The sequence below is a fragment of the Pezoporus occidentalis genome, unplaced genomic scaffold (genome assembly GCF_034315485.1).
Source record: "Pezoporus occidentalis ecotype Australia unplaced genomic scaffold, CSIRO_AGI_Poc_V1 ctg118, whole genome shotgun sequence".
Lineage (NCBI taxonomy): Eukaryota > Metazoa > Chordata > Aves > Psittaciformes > Psittacidae > Pezoporus > Pezoporus occidentalis.
The window spans coordinates 3,046,005-3,072,307 of NW_026912972.1; the positions used below are offsets into that span (position 1 = coordinate 3,046,005).

At 43.4% G+C, this 26,303-nt stretch overlaps 1 protein-coding gene across 1 annotated transcript in view; it reads right to left on the reverse strand.

The window, feature by feature from the left end:
* Nucleotides 1–730: 730 nt before the first annotated feature.
* CPS1 (carbamoyl-phosphate synthase 1) overlaps nt 731–26,303 on the reverse strand; it is a 110,901-nt gene continuing 85,328 nt past the window's right edge. Inside the window, exons 29-40 of the mRNA XM_062602193.1 lie at nt 26,051–26,118; nt 24,186–24,261; nt 20,283–20,360; nt 19,568–19,675; nt 18,819–18,908; nt 17,312–17,482; nt 15,864–15,938; nt 12,418–12,516; nt 6,018–6,077; nt 4,408–4,520; nt 3,733–3,862; nt 731–2,469 (exon numbers count right to left, since the gene is read on the reverse strand). Coding sequence (XP_062458177.1) covers nt 2,371–2,469; nt 3,733–3,862; nt 4,408–4,520; nt 6,018–6,077; nt 12,418–12,516; nt 15,864–15,938; nt 17,312–17,482; nt 18,819–18,908; nt 19,568–19,675; nt 20,283–20,360; nt 24,186–24,261; nt 26,051–26,118 — 1,167 coding nt within the window. The 3' untranslated portion in view covers nt 731–2,370. The remainder of the gene's footprint in view (nt 2,470–3,732; nt 3,863–4,407; nt 4,521–6,017; nt 6,078–12,417; nt 12,517–15,863; nt 15,939–17,311; nt 17,483–18,818; nt 18,909–19,567; nt 19,676–20,282; nt 20,361–24,185; nt 24,262–26,050; nt 26,119–26,303) is intronic.

Here is a 26,303-nt window from a genome sequence, read left to right on the forward strand (position 1 = left end):
TTAGCACCAGAAACAAAACATTATTACTACATAATTACAGAGTACTCAGTACATATTCAGACCTGGTGTATTTTTCTACTAAATTCCACTCTAATTATGTGAGAGTCTGTGGACACCAAAGCAGCTGCAGTTTAAGTATCTGCAGCTGCTGCAATAAGTAACAACAGGAATGTGTAAAGCCAGACTGGATGTGGTTCTGGGCAACGTGAGCTAGTTGAAGGTGTTCCTACTCATTGCACAGGGTTGGAGTAGGTGAGCTTTGCGGGTCCCTTCCAACCCAAACCATTCTATGATGCTATGTATACACAGATACACATACACTGACAGTCAGGTATAGGCAGGAGAATGTTTAAGAACTTGAATTAGAAGCAGTAAAGGCTTTCCCATTTTCCAAAACCGACAGCCCCTTCTTTAAAGTTCCCATCTCTCCGATGTTTCCTTGCTCCCTGCTCTATCACTTGGCTCCTCATTTACATTTCACTGTCCCTCCTGGGGAACCAGGGCTCCTCCTTTCCCTTGTGTACATGCAGCTGAAGAGGAAGGGTATTCATTTTGTTCTGCTGCTCTTTCCCCTTCGCTTCCTCACCTGAGGCACACAGCAGCTCTGCATTAAATGATGCATTCACTGTCAAACGCAAGAATAATGGTCTTCCATCAGGCCAGTGCTCATCAATACTTAAAAATGCATAAATAAATACTTAAAGAAATAAACAGGAGAATCCAGGCCATGCAGAATTCCAGCTGAGCAGCTGTCACAATCCAAGGCATTTATTTCATTTTCAGCTCACAAGAGAAGTGACAAAATAGAAGAGGAAGAACAAGAGAATTCTGATGTGTTGCACTGTTGTTTTCTCCACTCCTAGAGATAAAGCAGGGTGGGGGGCTGTAAGATGACACCAGCTGTAAGTGGGATTTTTGCCACTGAAAATAACATGCAGGATGCACTTCCATGCTGCTTCTCCAACCACCATTAGACATGCATTTCACAACTGAACGGGTGAACACTGATGGCTTTGGGCTCCTCTGCCCAAAGCATGGGTTTTGGTTTGTTTTTTTTGTTGTTGGGGTTTTGTGTGTTTGTTGTTTTGTTTTTTTCAGTAACACCTCTAACAGTGCAAAGCTCTGTGCACGGCAGGCAGGGCTGTGTTCACCACAAGAGTTAGTACTGAAGCAATGCCCATGACAAGAGCACTTGGGATATCAACCACATCAGAACTGAAGTCCACACCTGGTTCAAAATTTGGTCTTGGCACTTAGCACGTATTTTTCAGAGAGCCCCATGGTACCCAAAGGCATCATAGCCTCTGCTCACTCAGGATTCAGCTGGACAGGATGCTGGGACATCGAGTCTAGCTCATGCTTTGCCAAGAAAGGTTGGACCAGATGATCCTTAGGGTCCCCTCTAACCTGGTATTCTATGATGCTTTCAGAGCTGATAGCTTCAGAAAAAGAACTGCTGGGTGGTACCCAGCTCCCATGTCATGACAAAATGGTGGACAGCCACACACAGAAGTCTGGGGGGAGTTCTCCACTTCTGGAGCCTGATACAAAGCTGAAACAGCCTTTATGATACAGGGAGAGCCACCTGAATTCAGAAATAGAATTAATAATGGTAACAACAGCCTGAAGGATTGAGCAGAACTTGGAAGCAATTCCAAGACACACACATAACAGCCCTCTTCTCTATCAAATCTATAGGCTGAAGATGATGATTCTTGGCCACGGTTACAAACCAAGCAAAACATAGCTGCATAAAGTCTGTCAGCTGTTGTAGGGAGTCATGGGGAATTCCTGTTCCCCTGCCTTTAAAGAGCTCCTATCATACATCATTGTGGCAGGTATCCATGGTACCACTGGGTGGATCAAGCAGCAGACTGTTTGTTACATAAAGTAGTAACATCCTCAATAATCAGCAATGGAAAGGGAAAAATACGTGTCTTTCTACGGGAGTTTGGGGCCAGGCTCTAGTAGTCCAGCATGAGAATAGCTGGGAGTTCAGGCCCAAGGAAGGCATTTCTAAGGAGGAGCAGTCTTGGTTATGAAAAGAAGGAACCAAGCCCATGTAGTATCATTTGTATCTCCTTTCATCTCCTCTCCTATGGTGGTGACTGGACCTAGTAAGTAACTAATACCTGATCCTCTGTGGAAATGGGAAGAAGACGATGGAGCGGCTGAGTAGAGAATGGCTTTCCACTGAGCCATCTGAAGTATTGGCTAGGAATTACTTTATGTGAGGTGGAAATACAATCAGCACAGATGGTATAAAATACATGGTTATGTATTATGTATCATCAGTTACATGACTGATGTGAGAACCCCTCTGTTTTGTGGTGCCAGAAGCAGTAAGATTGAAGGTTGGAGATAGTTCTTCTATGCAGTACTTCCATTTTCAAACTGTCTGTAGTGGAAGAGACTCCTGGAGTCCAATTTCCCAGAGTATTTGACAGCTTCAGCAAAAAGCTTTGTTACCTGTCAATATAAAGCAGAGGAGGACTGAGCATTGCAAAGCCTTCTGCAGAAGGGTGAGTAACAGAGCAGGGTCCACACTTCTACACTGTCACCCTGAAACTACCCTGTGAAGGTTCAGTCCTTGAGTCCCTCCAAATCAGTATCAGGTTCAAGGTGGTTGTTCATGGCTGTTTCCTCCAGCCCTCTGGAGCCTGCTTGTCCTGCTGGAGAAATGTAGAGGTGCTGGGCTGCTTTGGGAAGACAGCTCTGTCCCATGAGAGTTGTTGTTTCCTCCTACAGCCCAAGCCTTAAAGAGAAAACAGGGTTGTTTTCCTCTCTCAAGCTCAGGGAATTAAAACTCCGCCATCAAAAGGGTTCAATGAAATGCATCAAGCAGGTGTGGTAATCAATTCTGGATGGGGACCCCTGCTTTGGTTGTCAGTGTGTGTTTCACTGGTAGGCAAAGGATGGGTCTTCGATTTCCATTCCTGCTAATGATGTTTGGCATTATCCTGCCTATGAATTTGCAGCTTGGCATTCTCTATGCTCTCCACTCACTCCAATCACAGCAGAAGATTTCGCACAGCTGGACACCAGTTCAAGTCACTGGGTTCCATGTCAGTGCCCACTGAAATCAATGGGAATTTGGCTGTTGTGCTTAATGAGAGCCAGATGAGGCTCTTGTGACAGTCAAAGCCATTTGCAAAGGAAGTCAAGGCACTGCTGGCAGCAGGAGTCCCACTTTGCATTACTAAATATCTCTTCCCCTATCAGTATGTGAAAGGGGTTTATCAGGATCGACAAACACATAATGACTGGCAACTGGGGACTACAACAGCACAGGCAGCAATTCCACTTGGATGGCATTTTGGAACTGGATTGCCCCAAGGCTCATTCAAGAAAGCCTTGCTACGTCCTGCTGTAAGGCTTAAGAACCATCCTGGGAAAAACATCCCACAAAAGAACAGTTCCCATGCATAATTTAAACATGTTACAGGCAATCCTGTGCAAGAAGGTTGCTCAGAAGTCAAAATGATACAGGAACAATTACAGCTGCACTACAGGACTCAAGATTGCCTTCATTTTGTGCCACTGTTTAACTTTGAGCAATGTTATTTTGTATAGGAGCAAAAAGAATACACATTCAAACCATTGCGTTGCCATGGTTTGCATGCACGCTGCTATTTGTCAGAGATAACGAGGGTCCCAACACACTGAAATCTGAGGTCACAAGCGCTTGAAAGCTCTTACAACTAAAAGGAGAAAGAGCAACATGGGAAGTACCTGGAAATTAGTGAGCAGAGCAATCCCGCTGTCGATAGCCATCCTCCGGATCACATAATTATCATGGACAAACTTGGTGTTGCTGTTAGGCAGGTTAATGACCAGATCTATTTTCCTATCCCTTACCAGCCTGAAGAGACAATGCACAAGAAAGCATCACAGTGTGTCTTGTGTAATGGAAACCTATGATGAATAAGACAGCCATGGAGGTAAACAACACTGAAAATGTTCCTTTGAGCTTAGTCTCGAGGAAGGTTGAGGAGTTAAAGGCACTAAGTTGTGGCTCAGGAGTTCAGGCTTTATTTCTGTTCTATTCAGGTGATACAAAGCAATATTCAGCCTGCAAGAAGCTTGGCACAGTTTTGTTAAAGGCATGAATGACTGTCATTAGAGACTAAAATATACAGATGCCATGTATCCTTGTGTGAAAATGTAACACGGAGCAATACATCCAAGCCCTGTTAAACAGGGTTGTTCAATAAGATGTTCATTAACTAAGCTGAAACCTCCCTGCTGTGGCAATTCCAGACAGAATCAGATAAAGCAAGACTTTTAGATTCACTCCGAAGTTCCGTTAAATCACTATCATTGATCTTCATAGAGCCAGCAATTTGCCCCTTCTATTTGCTGTCCTGGATGTTAACACAAGTTTGACAAGGTGGGTATTACTCTTACCTCCTGACCGGAGGGAGGCTTGGACTCTGGCTTTCCTGTGATGGCCATGCCACAGGACTTGCTGGGATACCATTAGCATTGAGCCACTCTGAGGTTGCTTCTGTGGCATAAAGCTGTTAAGGGAAAAAAGGTTACTTATTGTGTGCTTTATAATACCCAAACTGTTCATTTACTTCATGTGGGTCTGACCCAATACACAGCCTGCTTGTCAGAGCTGATTTTGGAGGGCATTTTTCATCACAAGGGTGTCTCTCCACACAGGGACACACACAGAGAACAGCATGACTTTCCCATCTCTCTGTTGTCTGTGATTTGCCAATGGATGATAGTCAATGAATGGTCGTAACACATTCAGAAGCAGTTAAGTGGCTTAGTAAAACCTAAATCCCTCTGACATTCAATAGGGCTTAAGTTCAGTCTCTTGTAATTTTGCTCTTTTTTGGCCTAGGCACCAAGCTTTGAAAGGGAGAGCTGTAAATCCATAAATCCAGTAGCTACACTAATGCCACTGAGGAAAATAGCACTCAAATACTCCCACCAATCTTCTGTGGCTGCGTTGTCAGTTATGTTTCAGTAGGGATATGGATGCAAAATTATGCAGAAGAGTTACAAGAGGGATGTAGACACCACCAAAAGCTGTCTGCAGCTTGGGAGTAGTACTGAAGATGAAGCACTGGAAAGACCTTCTCCACACAAAAGGTTTCCCCTTCCTCTCCCCCTACCATATGCGGCATCCTGTTGGCATTTTTGTATCTTGTAGAGCGTAGAGGAGTTTTATGCTGGTTTTGGCCTGGATAGAGTTCATTTTCTTTACAGCAGCTGGTATGGGGCTATGTTTTGGATCTGTGCTGGAAACAGTGTTGGTAACACAGGGATGGTTTTGGTACACCTGAGCAACGCTTACATAGAGCCAAGGTGTTTTCTGCTCCTCACACCACCCTACCAGTCAGCAGGCTGGGGGTGCACAAGGAGTTGGAAGGGGACACAGCCAGGACAGCTGACCCCAACTGACCGAAGGAATATCCCAGACCATGTGGCATCATGCTCAGCACATAGAGCTGGAGCAGTAAGAAGGGGGGACATTCAGATTGATGGCGTTTGTCTTCCCAAGTCACCGTTATGGGTGATGGAGCCCTGCTCTCATGGGGATGGCTGAACACCTGCCTGTGATGCGAACTGGTGAATGAATTCCTTGGTTTGCTTTGCTTGTGTGGGGAGCTTTTGCTTTACCTACTTCATCTCCATCCACGAGTTTTCTCACTTTTACCCTTCCAGTTCTCTCCCCATCCCACTGGGGGCAGTGAGTGGCTGTGTGGGGCTGAGCTGCTGGCTGGGCTTAAACCACAAGTTTGTAAAACAAAATCCTGGCTGCAGGCTGACAGCAGAGCCAGGGTTGCTCTTTCCCTCATGACAGACCCCTATGTTCAACTAAACAATCATGAAAACTTCTGGTTTACGGATCACTTGGCTAAAAAACCTCTTATACTTCAAAAAACCATCTTTTTTTCCTCTACCTTCAAATAAATTTCAGTGTTCTCCATTTCTGTAGCAGGCTGAGGACATTTCAGATTTTGAAAACACTCTAGCTTTAAATAACTGAAAGAACCTACCTTAAAGCCTTCCTTATGCAGCAGCTCAGCTACACTGAGGAATCTGGGGCGGAAGGACTTCTGGAAAAAGGAAATATATAATTCATAATACATACCCACACCTAACAGCATTTGGAAGTAAAGATAAGAGGACCTCATGTAGGCATCTGCACTTGAACAAGCCATTTTGGAGCTACAGGTGAGTGAAAATTTGAACCCAGCATTAACACAGTATCACAGTATGCTAGAGATTGGAAGGGACCTCGAAAGATCATCTAGTCCAATCCCCCTGCCAGAGCAGGAACACCTAGATAATGTTACACAGGAATGTGTCCAGGCGGGTTTTGAATGTCTCCAGGGAAGGAGATTCCACAACCTCCCTGGGCAGCCTGTTCCAGTGTTCCGTCACCCTCACTGAGAAGAAGTTTCTTCTCAAGTTTAAGTGGAACCTCTTGTGTTCCAGTTTGTACCCATTACCCCTTGTCCTATCATTGTTTGCCACTGAGTAGAGCCTGCCTCCATCCTCCTGACACTCCCCCTTTATATATTTATATACACTAATAAGGTCACCCCTCAGTCTCCTCTTCTCCAAACTACAGAGACCCAGCTCCCTCAGTCTTTCCTCATAAGGGAGATGCTCCACTCCCTTAATCATCTTTGTTGCCCTGCGCTGGACTCTCTCCAGCAGCTCCCTGTCCTTCTTGAACTGAGGGGCCCAGAACTGGACACAATATTCCAGATGGGGTCTCACCAGGGCAGAGTAGAGGGGAAGGAGGACCTCTCTCGACCTACTAACCACCCCCCTTCTAATACACCCCAGGATGCCACTGGCCTTCTTGGCCACAAGGGCACAGTGTTGGCTCATGGTCATCCTGTCGTCCACTAGGACCCCCAGGTCCCCCTCCCCTACACTGCTCTCTAACAGGTCGTTCCCCAACCTATACTGGAACCTGGGGTTGTTCCTGCCCAGATGCAGGACTCTACACTTTCCCTTCTTATATTTCATCAAGTTATTCTCTGCCCAACTCTCCAGCCTGTCCAGGTCTCGCTGGATGGCAGCACAGCCTTCTGGCGTGTCAGCCACTCCTCCCAGCTTAGTGTCATCAGCAAACTTGCTGATAGTATACTCAATTCCCTCATCTAAATCATTGATGAATATATTAAATAATACCGGTCCCAGTACTGACCCTTGAGGCACTCCACTAGTTACAGGCCTCCAACTAGACTCTGCCCCATAGACTACAACTCTCTGGCTTCTCTCCTTCAGCCAGTTCACAGCCCACCTCACTACCTGATCATCCAGTCCACACTTCCTCAATTTAGCCGTGAGGATGCTGTGGGAGACTGTGTCAAACGCTTTGCTGAAGTCAAGGTAGACCACATCCACCGCTCTGCCATCATCCATCCACCGTGTTATTTCCTCATAAAAGGCTAAGAGATTGGTCAAACATGATTTCCCCTTGGTGAAGCCATGTTGACTGCCCCTCATAACCCTCTTATCCTTGATATGCCTTAAGATGGCACCAAGGATAAGGTGTTCCATCACTTTCCCAGGGATGGAGGTGAGGCTGACCGGTCCATAGTTACCCGGGTCCTCCTTCTTGCCCTTTTTGAAGACTGGAGTGACATTTGCTTTCCTCCAGTCCTCAGGCACCTCTCCCGTTTCCCAAGACTTGGTAAAGATGATGGAGAGTGGTCTAGCAATGACTTCCACCAGTTCCCTCAGCACCCGCGGGTGCATCCCATCTGGACCCATGGATTTATGGATGTCCAGATTGCTCAACTGGTCTCTAACCCATTCCTCATCAACTAAGGCAATCCGCTCCGTCGACCTGACTTCATCTAAGGTCTCAGGGGTACAGGGCTCTTCCGGACTGCCTGCAGCAGAGCAGACAGAGACAAAGAAGGCATTCAGTAACTCTGCCATCTCTGCATCTTCTGTCACCAGGGCACCCATCCCGTTCATCAGTGGGCCTACACTGCCTCTGGTGTTAGTTTTCTCTGCCATGTATTTGAAAAAGCTCTTTTTGCTGTCCTCGACCCTTCTCGCCAGGTTTAATTCTAAGGATGCCTTAGTCCTCCTAGCTGTCTTCCTACATCCTCTAGCAGCAGCCTTATATTCCTCCCAAGCGGCCAGCCAACGTTCTTCAGGATGCTGGAGGTGCAGCAATGCAAAGATTGGATGCAACACATGCACTTCTCAACGCCAAGGCAGGGCAAACCTTGCTTTTACCCTTAGCCTAGCATGGCCATTTGCAAGTAAGATTACTGCAAGCTCCCTTGTCACTGCTGGAGCTATTCATAGCTTAACCTTTATGGGTAAGAGCTCAATATTTTGATATTCTGAAGGGTGAATGATTTTCTATGAAGAAAGGGAAACAAAAAGGGTTTTCTGAGCACTCTGCAAAGAGCCTTATTCTGAAAGCCACCTCATTCTGTACACTAACTGGAAAATATAAATACACAATGCGAGAGGGTTGGCAGCTTCCCAGTCAGAGAGAATGGTTCTGCCTTCTGGTCAGGGTCAGGCTTTCACAACACTATTATAAACTTCTATCAAACATGTACTGAACACTTGTGACACATAAAACAGCCTCTCCATGGAAAGAAATTACAGCTGTCAGCCTGCATCCGAGCTGCCTCAGATTTACAAGCTCCCTGAAAGAACCTGTGTAAGAAACCATTAGTTACTAAAGGTGAAAAGTACAAGCAGATTTATGTAGTAGGAGATATTTATTGTAGGCAAATTGTACCCTTTTCCATTATCAGAAACATTCTATCTCATATAACCTCTCTCCAGCATGCCTTGCTATTTGTGAAGGGTTACATCTTCAGTTAATTCAATACCACTACACCAGTTCTCACTGAGATTCAACTCAAAATGAAGCCCACTCATCTCCTGTGATAATCTTGAATCCTGTATTCAAATACAGCATGGAGCCTGCAGAAACTCTGCTGTGTAAGGAACCAAGGCAGAAGGTTACCTTGAAACAACAGACTGGGAGTGCTGAGATTTAAAAATAAAATACTCCATCAATGCTTTCTGCATCTCGTGGTCACCAGCACAGATGTAAGGCAGACGCATTCCATCCCAGAGATATCACTGAATAGCCCAATCAGGGAAGAAAATAAAATGAGCTTTTCAACTCCTCTTGCATAAAATATAAATTGTTTAATGGCAGGCTCAGGGTTTCAGCATCATGGATTTCTTCAGATTGTGAAAAGAGGTCAGACCATCAACTTGTATACACTGGCACAGATTCATCTGTCTAATGAGAAAGCCATTCTCCATTTACCATGGGAGAGTCTCAGGCCTTTAAAATCCAGTGGAACCTTGACCCACGCAATGTCAGAGTGCTCACAAGGGAAGGACACCCCAGTGGGCTCATGGTCCTGGCCGGCTGCCCAACCTGCCTTGTGCTGTCCCACAGACCTCAGTGAGTGCTCGCCTGTTTGACCCTGAGGAGGATTGCTTTGTTAGCAACATAATCCTAGTAGAATTACCACTGGAACTGCAACCTGTAAGCACATCAATGTGGGAGCCCCTCAGTGAGGCTGGATTCATTATTGCAACCTGTTTGGAGTGCAGATCACAGCACAGTCATTGGACCCTTGATTTGCAAACTACCCCAGAGTGAAATATTTGCAAGGAAATCAAGATCTCCCTCTCTACTATGGTTAACTACGTCTATTTGATGCCTTCAAGAAGGAAGCCTCCTCTCACCTCAACATAATCAAGATGCAGGATACCAAACAACACAAATATGTTGAGTCTAAACACCTTTAAGGGAAACAGAGTTCAAGACCATTTCATAGAATCATAGAATAGTTAGGGTTGGAAAGGACCTTAAGACCATCTAGTTCCAACCCCCCTGCCATGGGCAGGGACACCTCCCACTAAACCATGTCACCCATTTGGCTTCTTATTTCTCTGCCTGCAAATGTTAGAAGTCCAGTCTGAAAATCAGAGCAAACTGCTAGTCATGAAGCAATGAAACCTCCAAAAGCAGGATATGTTTGGAGTTCACCATCCACTGCAGATGGAACATCGCACCTTCTTCAAAGACAACCAAGTGGTCTGATGCATGTGGTCCTGATAAGAATCAGCCGCAAGTGAAGCAGAACAGCTTGCAGAAACCATCCTGCAGTTAGAAAGCCAAGGACCTCTGCCTGGGGATACACCTCCACCCTGTCACCCCCCCACAGCAATGACATTTAAATACTGATTGTGGAGAGGGGTGACCTGGCATCTGTCCTTCTAAGACTGTATTTCCCCTCTGAGGATACACTGACAGCTTTGCCTCTTTGAGGTAAATGACCCCATGTTTGTGATTAAAATGAGAACAAGGCTGCCAGTGTTCACAACCCACCTTATGCCCCATTCCTTGCTTCTGCAGTGAGAGGCTCCCCTTTTCTCCAGCCCTTAATATTCAGGGAAGACCACTCATAGGCTACACTTCAGGTCTAGGTCAGGATTTCAACCTTCCCTTCTTACAAGGCTTTGTTTCCCCTCTGTTTCAAAACAAAGCATTGAAAAGGAGGTAGGTGACAAACTCCAGAGCTGTGAGGGAGCAATCCGTGGTTCTCAGCATTAACTTTACACTTCTTGTTTTGGAGTTTAATTATGTAAGAAATATGCCAAGATGAAGACAGATTTTATGTGATTGATCTGTTGTTTCCAACGTTTTTTTGCAAGAAAATGAACTGTAAACCACTCATTAAAGAGAATAGAATCTTGTTCCTTTTAAAAGGTTTGGGAGGTTGAGCTTTTGGGGTTGTTTTACCTTTTCCTTCCCCTTCTTATTTTTGTTAAGACCTTTGTACAAAAAATATTTGGCTCAGTTTAGCAGATACTGACACAGAACCTACATAAATGCTTTCTATAGCTAAAATTACTCTCTGCTGCCTGTTCACTTTTAGCTGCTATCAGGAAAATAAGCTTAAATTTTAAACACTGAGCTCTATCCTTTTATTTTCTTCTCCTGGCTTTTATTTTCCCCTTTTTCAAATTCTGGTTTAAAATGTGCAGTGATTAGATATACAGCAGACATACAGCAACAACTGCCCAGAGTTTCATACTGAACTTTTACACTTTATCTAGGCAGCAAGCAAAGACTTTTCTGCTAACCTGAGGTATCTTAGAGCAACAGCTTCATTCTGCAGATGTGTGTACACACGTGTATATTTAAGGACAAAGCAATAATCTGTTTTAGCAGAAGTCATGTTCCATTCTGGTCACTTTTCATGCACTTCCTTCACATCCTCTGCTGGCACAGGCAGCCCAACACATTTTTCACACCCCAGTTGTCTGACAGAAAAATTCATCTATTCTATTTGTTTTATTGGCTTTATGCAATCCTGTAGGACATAAGCTTCTTACAAGCAGTAATACCTAACCCCCTAAAGTCCAAGCTCTACTCTGGTATGGAATCATTGGACCTGCAGAACATGTGTCTGAGAGGAAGTCTCAAAGAGGCAAGATACAGAAACCAGAAACACTACTTCACAAATGTAGCATTGGTCCTTCTTTTCTGAGCTACTGACTCCTAGCTGACAGGAGCTACATGGTAGGGATCAATATTGGCCATGCACCATCATCAAACAGGGAAAGGAATAGTGGCAGCCATGCCTCTAGGCAGCCAGGAAAGAAGGCTGCAGGGTGAAGACTGCTGTTCTTTAATCCCTTGCCCTACTGCACTCAAGTATATTCCCACCATGACTCCAGCAAGGAGAGGATCATGACAGCATCGTACCTGGTGGAGGTTTTATTGCCTGACAGTGTTATAACTATAGTATATATATATATATATAAACACCAAAAACTATCCCATAACACCCTAAAAACATAAAATCACAGAACGGTTTGGGTTGGAAAGGACCTTAAGATCATGCAGTTCCAGCCCCCCTGCCATGGACAGAAGAGGTACATTCCCCTAAACCAGGCTGCTCCAAGTCCTGTCCAACCTGGCCTTGAACACTGCCAGGGATGGAGCATTCACACCTTGGGCAACCTGTTTTGAGGGCATGATGGCAATATCATGTTTTCTATAGTCAGATGAGGCTACAGGTCTGCCTGGAATGAAACGGAAAGCTCAGCAGGTCTAGCTTTGCAGTATGGAAACTGCCTCACCATTCTGGGGGGATGGAGGAGGACTGGTTTCAAAAAGGCAAGAGACAATGTGCATATGAAGGGAGTTTATATATTAGGATTGGAAAGTAGCATCCTCAGGGTGCCCATCTGGGAGAAAGCAAGGAAGGGGCTCTGAGTTCTAGCTAGGACATTACTCTGAACTCAAGAGTATCTTCTTCAAGATGAATTGCCGAGAAACACATTTAAGCCATACACTTGAACAAAAACAAGGCAACAGTTACTGAGTTTCTCTGTGTCAGTCCTTTCTCAGATTTGATTTTCAGCACTCACCTGGATTCCAATCAAAATTCCTTCCTTAGGGAATGTAAACCCAGTGGCAAGCATAGCCTTCTGGAAGGCAGAATACACATCCTCCCCAAAGCATGCGACCTGGCAAAGAAACAAAGAAGGCAGCATGAGGGGAAAAACCCAAACCAACCCAAACCCACTGCTTTAAAAAGAAACAGGATGAATTCTTTAAATAGGCACTTTTGACTGCTCCATGTAAAATCAGACAGCTTTTGTATGGAGCCTGCATGTGGGGGGGGGGGGGGTGGGGGGTGGGGGCAGGAGTCAGAAAATCACTGCAGACAAATCTCATCATTTTAATGAAGCAATAATGGAGGAATCAGCAACGCTTTAGTTTCAAACAGCACACCAAGGAGTAACAACAATTGATTCTGCTGAGTTATGGGAATGCTGTACACAGCTTCGATCTTTGGGAGCACACTGCAAGTTGCTGAACATTACATAATGCTAAAACAGCAGTGAGTGTTCTGCAGGCAGGCACGGTGCACTGTGTGCACACTGCAAATGGGGCTAAGACAGCACTGGTGCTGCCAGGTACTTCTGGACTTTGTTGTGAGTAAACCACGTTATAAAAAGATACCTTTTCCATTTGAAGTCCACAGATGTATGAAATTCAAGTAAAAATCACAGAATGGTTTGTTTTGGAAGGGACCTTAACACTCATCCAGCTCCAACCCCTGCCACGGGCAGGGACACCTTCCACTAGAGCAGGGTGCTCCAAGCCCCTGTGTCCAACCTGGCCTTGAACACTGCCAGGGATGGGGCAGCCACAGCTTCCCTGGGCACCCTGTGCCAGCGCCTCAGCACCCTCACAGGGAAGAACTTCTGCCTAAAAGCTCATCTGAATCTCTGACAGGTAAAAGCCATTCCCCCTTGTCCTGTTGCTACATGCTCTTGTAAAAAGTCCCTCTGCAGTGTCCTTGTAGGCCCCCTTTAGGCACTGGAAGAAAAGAACAAAGCAATCATGCTAAATCATAGTAATTTATTTTATATAAACTAAAACCTGATAAAGAAATCAATACAAATAATTTAGCAGTTCACCATCATTCAGAACTGCCTGTGGAGCTCAGTTGCTCACAGGTAGTAATGATCTTCTGAAGGAATTGAAGTGTGTTCCTTTCTAAACTCTGGGATTCTGATGACAAAGAGGAATGCACGAATGTTTGTGAAAATTAAAAATGACAAAAAGAAAAAAAAATGAAAAGCCAACCAAACCAATCCTCACTTTTTCTGACCAGTTACACATGTCTTGAAAACCAGAAGCAGAAACTGCCACAGATTTTTCTCTTTGAAATAACAAATCTACACACAGAGATTGGATAAACGGGCTTATGAAGAATTGCTGTCCCATTTTCCTCTTATGGTCCTTCCCATCACAAAGTGAGCACTCACATTCATGGGCTATTACCATGGTGAGCAGAAACCAGTATTTCATGGTATGAGAACAATAATTGATGATTTGCCAGATTTTGTGCATTAATAAAAGAGCAATGAAACAAACAAACATCCCACTAGGGAATCACAGGCTGATTTGGGTTGGAAGGGACCTTAAAGCTCATCTAGTTCAAACCCATTGCCATGGGCAGGGACACCTTCCCCTAGAGCAGGTTATTCAAATAATGACAACTAGTATGTCAGCTTCTCTCTAAACACTCACCCTTGAGTATTCAGGCTGTTCTGCAGTGTATCTGGCTGAGGGACTACATATGTCCTGGACTGCAGGGCAGTAGACAGCCTTGTAAGGCTTGGAGCAGGGGTTTCCAGTCTGCCAGGAGAGGTTTATCATGGTGTGGTTAAAACAGCCATAATACACCAAGGGACCCCAAGCACTGTGTCTTCTACTGTTGTGGGAACCATGACTTCCAGCAAAATACATCTCTGCTAGACAAATATGACAAATCCAAGCCGTGTGTGTGTGAAGAAAGTCTTTGAGGAATAATTGAGCACTTTACCCAAAGAAAGCTATTATCCTTACTTTACTCATAAGAAAGACTTTCATAACTGTCACATTTTATGGCATTTGTGAATATGGATCTTTCCAACTCGTAAAAGTTAATAATCCCTTCTTTATGACCAAGGTAATCGCTAACTCCATATAAAGCTCAGAAAAATAATTCTTGCCCTTAGTTACATTTTTTTTCTTTTTCTCTTTTTTTTTTTTTGGGGGGGGGATGTCTCTGTAGTCAATTTGGTTCTGAAAATAAGGAAGTCATGAAGTCACTTGGCTTTTATCTGCCCATTAACTACATTGAAATCTTCTGCAGTACTGATTTCCTACACATTCTGAAGAGTAAAATAAAGTAATTCTAGAGAGATGTAGAAAACCTATGGCTGTTCTTACCTTGTATCTGGGTATAGTGCTTTTTTATACTAAAATGATAAGGCTTTCCTAATGAAAGCAGCTCATGTAGACATACCCAAGCTCACATCAAATGGAGCAGCCCAGGCTCTGCCACCTGCCTAGCTGTGTTAGAGCACAGTTAAGCCTAATCTAATTGCCTCAGCATTTAATCACTTCCCAAGTTGGCTTTCTAACCCAGAACAAGTTTCTTGCTACTTCAACTCTTCTTTACAAGTAATAGAACAAGCAAGTCTAAAGATAGCTTGGGTCTATCTACAGAAACTATTGACAGCTCACAATAACTCATAAACAAACCTCTTTGTTCTACATGAGTTAATATCTCTTCAACTGACATAGATGGAAACCTGTACCCCTTGAGGGGTGAGAGCTCCCATCAGTGCTGAGCCAACACAGGAAGAGGAGGAGCTTTGTGCCTTCACAGTGTGCCAAGTGTACACCAGAGACACATGTCAGATGCAACTCGCAGCCCTGCTATAGAAAGAGTGGGTAAACTAGCCCAGTCTCCCCCTCATCCTACTGACAGCCAGTACTGCAGCCATCACATTTTATTCACTCTTCCTTGCCTTTTGCACCTAGGGACATGCCTTGATGGTTACAAGGCAACAAGAAAAAATATCACCACACATATATGTTGCCTTTAAGTAACCAGCGCGTTCCAAGGCCAAACGCTCATGACCTGGAGTCTTGGTACTGCTCTTCTGGTATGTGTCAATGGAGGGATTTGAAAGCTGTAAGCATTTGTCTTTCCAGAAACAGATGATTCATAAAACAGACTGACCCACCAAGAACCTCCCAGAACCCAACAGCTCTCAGATAAACTTATTACAGGCTGTCACACCTATTAGGTCCAGCTCATGGAGCTGACATGCAGGTAAAGAGGGCCATCCAGTGGCTGAATAAACTGGGTTTTCCAGGAGAATGTGTTTTTACAGCTATGAAAGATGCTTTCAATTTTCTGAAGAAGCTACAGATGCCATCATGATTCAGGCAGTAATAAGATCACTTTCAAAGATTCATGATGTTTAAGGCCCCTTGGTTTAAGAAAAAATAGCAAATCAAAAGTTACCTCCCCAGTAGAGGCCATTTCACATCGGAGAACAGGGTCAGCATCTCTCAGCCGGGACCAAGAAAACATTGGAGCCTGGTGAAAGGAAGAGGGGGGAGAGAGAGAGAATGAAAATTTAATGGATCATTTAAAAATATAAAAATTCAGCTACACTTGGAAACGACAGAAAGAGACAGACATGAATCGATCCAAAAAACAGCACTGGTCAAGGCTGGTAAGCAGCTGAGCACTTGGCAAATGAGTTCCCTCAGCATCTTGATGATGGGCTGGAACAAATAAACATGTATTTCACCAATATATCATCCTTCTAACTCTTGCAGTCCTGCTCACACTCTGATGGCAGATTTCTAATCTGTGGTAGCCCACTATCACTATCATTTTTAGGACTATCATTTTGAAGCAGAACATCCACACAGAATACATGCCTTATAAAAGGCTTTGTAGGGAAGCGTTCAGAATATAGTTGGGTTTTCCACTCTGTAGCCAGCATTCCCTGAAGAGACAAAACTCTTGACTGTTAAACTAACCACAGTGCAGAAGCCCCAGCTCTCAATACTAGACATTTATAAAAATAAATGAGGTTCACAAAAATAAAAAGGTCTCAGACTAGAATTTAAGATAATACATATCTGTTGCATCAAAATCAAATGTAAAGCTACTTCTAGACTGACTGGCTTGGCAATAACCTGATCTGACTTAGGCTACAGATTTGGCTTATATTTTAATAGGTCTTTTATCAGAAGAAGAACATTAGGTGCTTTCTATGCCCTCAATTTTCACTTGATATGGAAGATATTAAAGCTTCAAAGTGTTTGTAGAAACAATTCTCATTATCTGTTGTATTTTCTGCTCTGCTGTTCTAGATTTTTATGATGATGAACCTCAGTCTTTTTTTTCCACTAAGTATTCAAAACAGCTACAGTATACATTGGTACCTTGGGTGCTATATAAGCTTAGTAATTATGAAAAATAAAATCTTAGCTGAAATTAAAGGACCTGAAATTAAAAAACTCACTCCTGTTTTAACTGGTGGTGTATATAAAGGGGATTCCACACATTCAACAGGCCATGTCCCAGATCCTGAAGATAAAATTGGAGGGGCACTCAAAACACATGTCCACGCATATATTAGATAGTATTATGAAACAGCCTGAACTTAAGTGTTCAATTCTGCAAGTGCATATTCATTATGTAGTTCATAAACATGATTCAGAGTAGGTCAGAAGTAAGAGATAAAGGAAGATTGATTTTGTTAATAATCACTGGCTAATTTCCCTTCCCTTTAGAGTTGTCTCTAAAGTTTCCAACATACATTACCATCATACAAACTACAAAGGTCAATTTGGCCTTTGGCAAATGAGTAAATTAATCTTTCTGGCCATTAAAGTACTAATTGCCTGTTAATGCTCTGTTGTGGGGTTTTCTTGGTGTTCTTTTGGAAACCATACCTTAATCCCGACATATTTGGATGGAACAATGGGATGTTCCAATGTGGGGAGGGATGACTCATTAATCTCTTTTCCAATCATCACTTTTGTGGCCACATCAATGAAGTCCACACCCAGCGCCTTGGATACAAAAGGGAAGGAACGTGAAGCCCGCAAGTTGCACTCTATCACCTGATGGGATTAAAAAGGAGAAATACCAGGGTCAGACACTGTGCAGTGAAGAAATAGATTGATTCATATTTCTGGAAATTAGTCCTTACTCCTCTTAGTAGAGATGCTCATCAGATTACCACTTAAAAGACACAGAAACTGAATTACAAACAGCAGTGAGGGATGGGTAGTACCCAGCTTGAGATACAAGGAGCCTGATGTTCTGCAGCTGAGTTTCATCTCTGTTATATGAAAATTAGAACTGAGAGTAATCCAAAATTCACTTTGGAAAATGTATTGCACTATACCCTCAGGTAACGTGCAAGAGGCATGGAAACTTATGCACAGGCATTAGTTACAGCCTTAAGAAGCCCACTTTGTACTTTTTCCATGGTAATGGCACTTCAGGAATGACAGGAATCCTTACCAATGTGCCTCATCCACATGCAGAAGTCATTCAGTGACCCAAGCAAGAAACAAAGAAGTTCTGTATTCTGCTGAGAAGAGCACCACGGAGTTGTTAGCAAAAGAGAAATCTCTGTGAGTGAGAATGAAGGATGGCAAGAATAGGTAAGTTAAGATAGAATGGCAAGCACAGCTGAGGGAAAGTAAGGATGGAAATACTCCAGCCTTCCCCTCTGTAGAGTTTCTGAATAATTATGTGTGAAACAGAATCAAGGCGAAGAATGGCAAGTACATTTTTCTCAAGCAATAGCTCAAACAGGATCTTTCACCAATAATGCATCTCTTCTATACCACACATCAGGTTTTCTTCCCATTCACCACTTCCTCAGTCATACCCTGCTCACATTCCTCTGACCTTCTTCCATTAACAACAGAAAGCCAGCTGTTACTCATGAAGGGTCAGAGGGCTGTGCTTCTGCTGGTGATAGCTACTAGGACTATGAAATTTAGATAACCATCTTAATGGCTTATATTAAAGGCTTAAACACTTAAATTTTCTTGCTTTCTTTCCAATGCTATGGGAGGCTTATTTTAATGATCAAATAGCTAAAAATGAGAGAGGATATCAGAAATCTAAAAGCAATGATGTTCAGTGCATAGGATGAGGCACGGGTCCCACTGCTGTCCATCATATTCAAAACTGATAATTTTGGGAAGGACAGCACCCCACAGTGAACAAATCCAGTGCTGACAACGTCAGACTCACTTCACCCTCCATGCTCTCCCCTATGTAGACAGGGAGAGCTGTGTGACTAGGTGAGCCACACATCATCAGACAAGACAGTCAGAAACCCACAGGTGCCACAGTTTCCATGGCAGGGAATGCAGGAGCCATGCACCTAATTAGCCAAAGCAGAGCTTGACTTCCTCCAATAGCCACAAGAGCTCTTACCAGCACATCATTGCCTCGCACCAAGAACTGAATGTTGAATGGACCAGAGATGGCAAAGGCATTTGCAATCTTTTTTGTAGCAGCTTTTACCTATAAAAATAAATAAAAATGTGTGTGTCTATATATATAAATCAATCAATCCATAAAATAGACAGCATCGTGTCAAAATGTCACCTCACATCTGGATTCCTTTAAATGTTGTATCGCTCTGCTCTAGCATATTTTTTCTCTCTACCCTCATTCTGGCACATTTCATTTAGAAAATGCATTTTGACAACTAAGTCTGTATCACTATGCTTATTCTTGAAAAGTCAATGTTAGGTGAAGTTCATCCATCCTGATATCCTTTGTGGAAAAGCAGGCAGCTAGAAAGTCATACACCTGATCTAATCATTTAAGGACTGTGGGAGAAAAGGAAGTCGAAAGTGAACTGTGGCATATAAATGAATGAGACAATCCTTTATTGCTACAGGAGCTGGTTTTAAGCCAATGAAACAAAAAAAAACAGTGAGTCTGAAAGCGTGTCTGTCTAATACTTAAATTAAAGGATGATCAGACGATCCTGTGTACAGTATAGCAAAACACAGGGAGCACACTGACATCCTACACTTGCACCTATTGCACTGGCTTTTAAAAAACCACTGGTGGTTTGTTTTCTCTGTTGGTGACCAAGCTCTCCCAATCAAAAGGGGAAATCAGCTTCAAACTCTGATTTTCTTCTCTCTTTTCAGTGCTACTCCAATGCCTACCTTCTCCAAGGCTCCCTGGCTAATAGTCTGTGTGGGTAACATGAGGGTGGCATCTCCAGAGTGCACACCTGCATCTTCCACATGCTCTGAAATAGCATGTGAAATAACCTGCAGACAGTAACAAGACAGCAGTTAGGCACCTCACCCTCTCCCATGAACTGTTTCCCCATCTCCAGCCCAGTCTCCTGAACAGAGCTGTATTCAAAAGAGAATACAAATGGGGGGAGGGAGAGAAAAAGGAATTTCCCAATATTTTAGGCCTGAAGCAGACACAAGACATAGGAAACAGGGGGATGATATTAGTGTCTCTGGTTAAACAAACTGCAAACATGATAAAACCTACCATCATCTGGAGGTCCTAAAGTTACCTTCCTCTCTCTAACACACTGTGGTAATATCGTAACACATGCTGATACAATCCCCACCAAAGTCATTTGTGAAGCCAATGATTTGTCAGTCCAGTAAAAATTATGTTCTAAAGGATTCCTTCAAATGGTTAAGCAATACTTTAAAAAAAAAACTATTTATACAATATAGTAGGTTGAGCTTTCCTAGCACGATGTTTTTGAAGCTAAGATGAATTCATCTTTACTTGTTTCTCTGTTCTTCTCAGCATGACTCCATGGCTGTAGAGTAAATCACTGAAACCACACATTTTCACAAATCTCTGATCCTGAAAAACAAGCTTAATATTAAAGAAAAGCAAAGTTCTTACTTTTCCTGCCTTAGCTACAGCATCCATTTCCACCTCGCGGGCATCTTCAATGAATTTTGTGAGTACCACAGGGTGATCCTGTCATCAAGACAAGATAAAAGAAGACAGTTTTTATTTGAGAGGATCAGGGGATCATCCAAGCGCTCCACTGTTCATTACCAGAAAACCTTTGGAAGCAGAATCGCACAAGACCAATCTATTAATATCTTTATTTCCACAGATAAGTGAACTTTGCAAAGAAATAATGGAGGGGAACTTGTCGTGATTTCCCCAAAGCCACTGATGAATTAGTCTGAGTTCTCCATAAAGTCACAATGACATGGAAATCTGGAACAAAAGCCACAAAGAGCTTTCAGGTGAGATCATGGCAGAAAGAAGAGAGTGGGGCATGTGCATGGATCCAGGGGTCCTTACCTCCATGATTTTCAACTCTCCTTCCCTCTGAGCCTCCCAGCACCTCCCTGTACATAACTGCTTCATAAAGTAATTGATTCTTAGCAGACTTAATGACTTTGTGTAGTGCTTACTACTTTAAAGAATTTTTTAGGCAACCAATCCATTCCTTTCTCATTTCTCTGCTGGGTTTCCTAAGTCTCCCAGGGAAAGAGTTGCCCTAATTACAGCTGGCCAGGAGCAACCTGTCCTGACTCCCAATAGGTTGCCTAGTATACACTGTTTTCCTTCCTCTTCTTCCTATTTCCGGGATGCTAGCACACACTTCCCACTCTCCTCTAGTGCTTTATCCTTCCAGACATTGGCTCCAACAGACAGTTAAAAATGTAATCTACATTCTTCCTGGCCAGCTTTATGTCTCAACATTTTACCTGTCCCAGCCACTGTTAACTGCCTGTTATTTATTAGAGAACAAAATGGACTAAATGACAGTCTGTGCATGCTCAAAAGGCTCCTCCAGAAAAAAAAACAGAGCAACTCCAAAGGTTGCAAGACAATTCCTTACATTTATCAGTGCAAGGGTAAATTCACAGGCAAGGACAATGCCACAGCCTACACGGTTTCATAAATTTTGGGGTTTGTGTACTGTAACTCTCTGTCTTGCTGCAGTTTTCCACCAGAAGATTTTATATGTCCATAGAACTTTGCTGTCCTGGGTTCAGCAGTAGCAGTCAAGTTTCTCCTTCGTGGTAGCTGGTGCAGTGCTGTGTTTTGACTTCCATCCTGGGAACAGTGCTGGTGATACCGATGTTTTCGGTTGTTGCTAAGTGATGTTTACCCTGACCAAGGACTTTGTGAGGCTCATGCTCTGCCAGGGAGGAGGGGAAGCCGGGAGGAAGCAGAGACGGGATGCCTGACCCAGGCTAGCCAAAGAGGTATTCCATACCACAGCACATCATGCCCGGGGAGGGGGGGGGTAACTGGGAGTTACCTGGAAGGACACGGGTTTCCGGGTGGTATCGTATTCTCTTCCCTTGTTATTTTCTCTTTGCTGTCGTTGGTGGTAGCGGTGGTGATTTGTGTTGTACATTGGTTGTTGGACTGTTCTTGTCTCAACCCGTGGGAGTTGCACTCTTTCGATCCTCCTCCCTGTTCCTCTGGGAGCAGGGAAGGGGAGAGCCCGGAGGGGCTTCTATTGCTCTCCGCCCAGCACCACTCACTGGGAGTGAGTGAACAAGCTGTCTGGCTAGGGTTTAAACCACGACATTTGCTTACTCCAATGCGTCTCACACAAGAAGTTTTGAACATGACCGGCAACATAAATGCCATAATGACACAAAACTAACAGCAAAGTAGCTAAAACAACAGACCACCGCTGGTCAGGCACTTTATCTGGAGATGCTCGGTTGGATGGAGCACAACCAGGGGAAGCTTTGCAAGCAGAAAAACGAAGCCAGTGTCCCACAAACTGAACATGTACTTAGGTTTAGTTGTATGCTCACTGCTAACAATAGTGGGACCACACACAGGCCATAAAGCCTTGATGAGACTAAAAAAACCTCCCTAATTTAGAAGCAGAATACAGTACTTTTGTTCTGGCTTTCCTTTTGCAGGTTTAGCTTCAACTATGCTATAGTTTTTGTCAATATGAAATACTGGATGAAAAAAGGAGTCTTTCCATAGCAGTCTGACTACACTAGGAAGAATTGAGTGTTGAAATGTAGTGTAAGTTTCAGCAGGAACAGGGCTAGAGCATCTGAAGACTCATGGTGTAAAACCACTCATGTCTGCAGCAAGCATCAGTGCCGTGTTGTGTGGCAGAACTGGATGCAAGCATCCCATGGGAACATCCACTCTCTCCCCTAGGAATACATCATGTATTAACTTCTACTCCCAGCAGGGCCTCCTGTACCAGGGACAAAACACCTCAGCAATGCAGTGCAACACTGTCCAATTCAAGTCAATCAAGCTGTGGCAAGTTAAGCTGACACAGGGTCACTTTCCTGGTCCTATAGGGTATCCATGACCATCACAAAGCCATCCAGCAGCACAGAAAGTCTGCTTCTGTATATGTGTTTGGAAACACAAAGCAGAGTACCTAAGATAAAGTACAGAAGGAAGCAAGGTGTTTTGGGAGGCTGAGCACTGCTAAGAATCCACCAGTGGTTGACCATGTAGGCTTTTGAGAATTAGAATTCCTTCTGATGGAAGTAACAGCGATACCCTTCTGCTTTCAAAAATCCCTTTAAAGTTGTTCAAAGATGGTGATGAGTGGTCTGCTTGCTTCCACACTTACCTATCCTTCAGGATACTATCACTTTGCAAATTCTCTTTCATTCCATCTTTTCTTGCAGAAATGCTACCTCATACACTTAAAAACCACACGGTTTTGCTCTTGTTCAAGCTTTTATCACCTAAGAAATCCCCTGAATAAGCAGTAATATGTCTGGCTTCCACAGCCAATTGTGTTTTCAGAGAGTTCATCTTTGACTTACTCATTTTTAACTCCAAGATTCCTGTGACAGCAGTGTTTATGGTGCTACAGCACTGTTCTGAACTGTTGAAAGGTCAGACTGTTGAATTCTTTATGGTCTTCATTCAACCTCAAATGTTTAACTTTCTTCTCCTGCCATATTCTCATCTCCCCAAACATCCCTTGTACAACAACACTGACAGAAGGTATAGAAGAAATTCTGGGTTTGAGTTGTTTACTATGTTCTGAGGCATTTATGTCTTTGGGAAATTACTTAGATTTTTCTTTTCTAAATTTCAATGTATTAAACCAAATCCTTCCCTTTGATAGGAAAAAAGGACACCTAAAAATCCCCAAATTAGCTTTTGAAAAACATTTCAAATGGAAACCAGAGCTTTCATCTTGTGCATTGTGTACTCTGCAGATCAATAATCCCACTGGATTAACAGCAAGCAGGCAGCAGTCCTGCTTTTGTATCAGAGGAAAACAGTTCTCAGCACATGGTTTGGAGAGTTAAAGGTCACAGCAAAAGCTTGCAAATGTTGCTGCGTTTAAAAAGGTTAAAAAATTAAAAGTCATTGGTGAGACTGGTGAGAGAGAAGATGCCAGGATGAAGTTTGAAGTTGGTCAAAGAAGCCAGACAAAACAGTTCAGAAAGTGAGTGAAAGATGCTATGAGTTCTGTGCTGGCTGGCACAATGTACTACTAGTGAGCTTGCATGGGGTAGGAAGGGTGCCAGTCAGCTACCCTACATCTATTTACATAATTAACTGCTCAGAAATTGATGCCTGGGTACAAGAGCTGACTTCCACCCCTGCTCCATGTGGGCATCTCAGTGGTGTCAGTTAAGGATGCTTGCACAGGCTCCCATAGTCTGCCTGCTAGAGGAGTCAAACTCTAATTTCACTGCCTCCTCACCAAACAAGCAAGGGAAAGGGTGAGGAAGATGCAACACAGAAACAGAGAGATGGAAAACGCAGCAGAGACAGAACAGATACAGCAAACAAAAAACACAATAGCAGCACAAAGACTGGTACCTGAGAGACTCTGGTGGCTTTTGCTAAGAACTTCTTCATTTCCTCTTCAGTGAATACAACATTCATTGCGGATCCACTGTACGAATGGCAAAGAAACGAGATCAGCTTCCATTGTGACTTTGAGGGAGATGACCAGCTTGTTAGATACCACAGCACGGGGTTGCCAACTACCTTTATATGACAGATTAGCCAAGCAAGCTCCTGACTTGTCACTTGTTTCACTCTTAACTGAAAGAAAGGCAGAGCTGATACCTAATGAACCTCCAGTGAGTGATTCAGGTCCCTTTGAAAATGATGTCACATTGGTCATTTCTACCACTGATGCTCAGCTTCCTCTTTGTTTTGATGGGCAAACCCACAGAAGCTGTGGCGAAAAGTACAGGAAGGATCTATCCTACAAAATCAGTCACTTCAGCCTATGATAAATAGACACAAGTACTTGTGTGATTATACTTACCTGACTACCTCTTCAGCTGGTGTAAATCAATAGTGTTCAATTAAATCCAAGGACCTATGTCAATAGCACTGCTAAGGATGCAAGCTGGTAAACACAGTAAATAACTGGTAGGAAAAATGCATTTAGTTTTCCAAGGCAACTGGCAGATATTAAAGGCTGTATCTGTTCAAAGGATGATGAAGTCTAGCTGTGGACCTGCTGCTGTTCTGCAAAAAGAGGCCAGGCAGTGTGCTGTGCCAGAGCTTTTCACTTTCTCTTTCCTCAAGTTTTACATCCTCCAGTTCCATCTTTCTCCCTGAAGTCGCCCTAACCTGCACAAACACCCTTTAGCAAACACTTACAGGGAGAAGGCCTATACTGGATTTAACACAGATGGAAACAGCAGGCTAAAAAGAAGTGTTCCCTAAAAACCTGAAGAATTACGTCAGGAGCTGTTTCTAACTTCTCCCCTTTATCTGAGTGCTGGTTTTTAGCTTTGCTTCACAACCCCACTGCAAACTTGAGAAACTGGATAGAAAAATCACATTCAGCAGTCTCTCCTAAAGGATATTTCCTTGAGGGTTGAACACCCAATAAATCCTTCTCCTTTTTCTCTTTTTAAATACAAAGGTGGTGTGGGTTTTGTTTTTTCTCCCCTGAAAATGAACAGTGCCTTTCCATTTTGATATGCATCTCTTTCTCATGCGGAAAGGATCCTGTCTCCAATTTATTTTCACTTGTAAACTGCCCAGCAAACTGTCTCTCTGTGCCTAGTCATCCAGCTCTGAAGAAACTCCTCGCAGAGAAGAGTGATCACTCAGAAGGCACAAGTTTGCTGTGGGTATGTGCTGCTGTAACGTCTTCAGAAAGTCAAGCTGTTGGAAGTGTGTGGCTCTGCACAATGCTTATTTAATGAGGAGCAGCTGCCACAATCTAGGGACATAAAACATGCCTGTAAGCAGAGAAGCTTGGCAAATAAGAAGCTGAATTCAAAAGATGTGCAGTCATATTCTGAAAACAGATGCCAACCCCAGAAAATGGCCTCAGCATGTTTCCTTCTGGTTTTCCTGGTGCCAAACAATCTTCTGGCTCAATTGTACAGGTAGTAGTCTCAAGAACCTTAAGTAACATAAATGGCTTGTGGGTTTAGCCTTAAGGTATGGAAAAGATAATACAGCTAAACAGACATTCTTACACTTATGTTCTACTTTTGATCTGTGCCTGATGAGCATAAGGGATCCACTGGCTTCCTGGATTGGTTTATGTAGTTGCCATCCCTGTTAAGATGGTGGCACATGCATTAAGATTTATGCCACATGCACCTAGCACAGTATGTTCCACACATTCCCTGAAATTACTCTCCATTGTCTCAAAGTAGTTGGGGTAGTTCATACCCCAAAACTGATGAGCTCCGATGGTTAAACCTTACCTCAGAACATAGGAAGGCCTCAGCAAACATGGGTAACTCACAGAGCTTGCAAATTCAACTGCATCTCTCTAGAAGAAAGGGAGGAAAAGCATGCTGTGAACAAGAAAATATTTTGAAGTCATTCCAAAATTTCACCTCTAGCTGCATTTGCACTTTATCAGCCATTAAGACTTGGGGGGTGAGGGAGAAAATCAGGGACTACAGCCTGGCCTGAACGTAACACATCACTTCTTAGTTCCAGAGTTGTCATCTT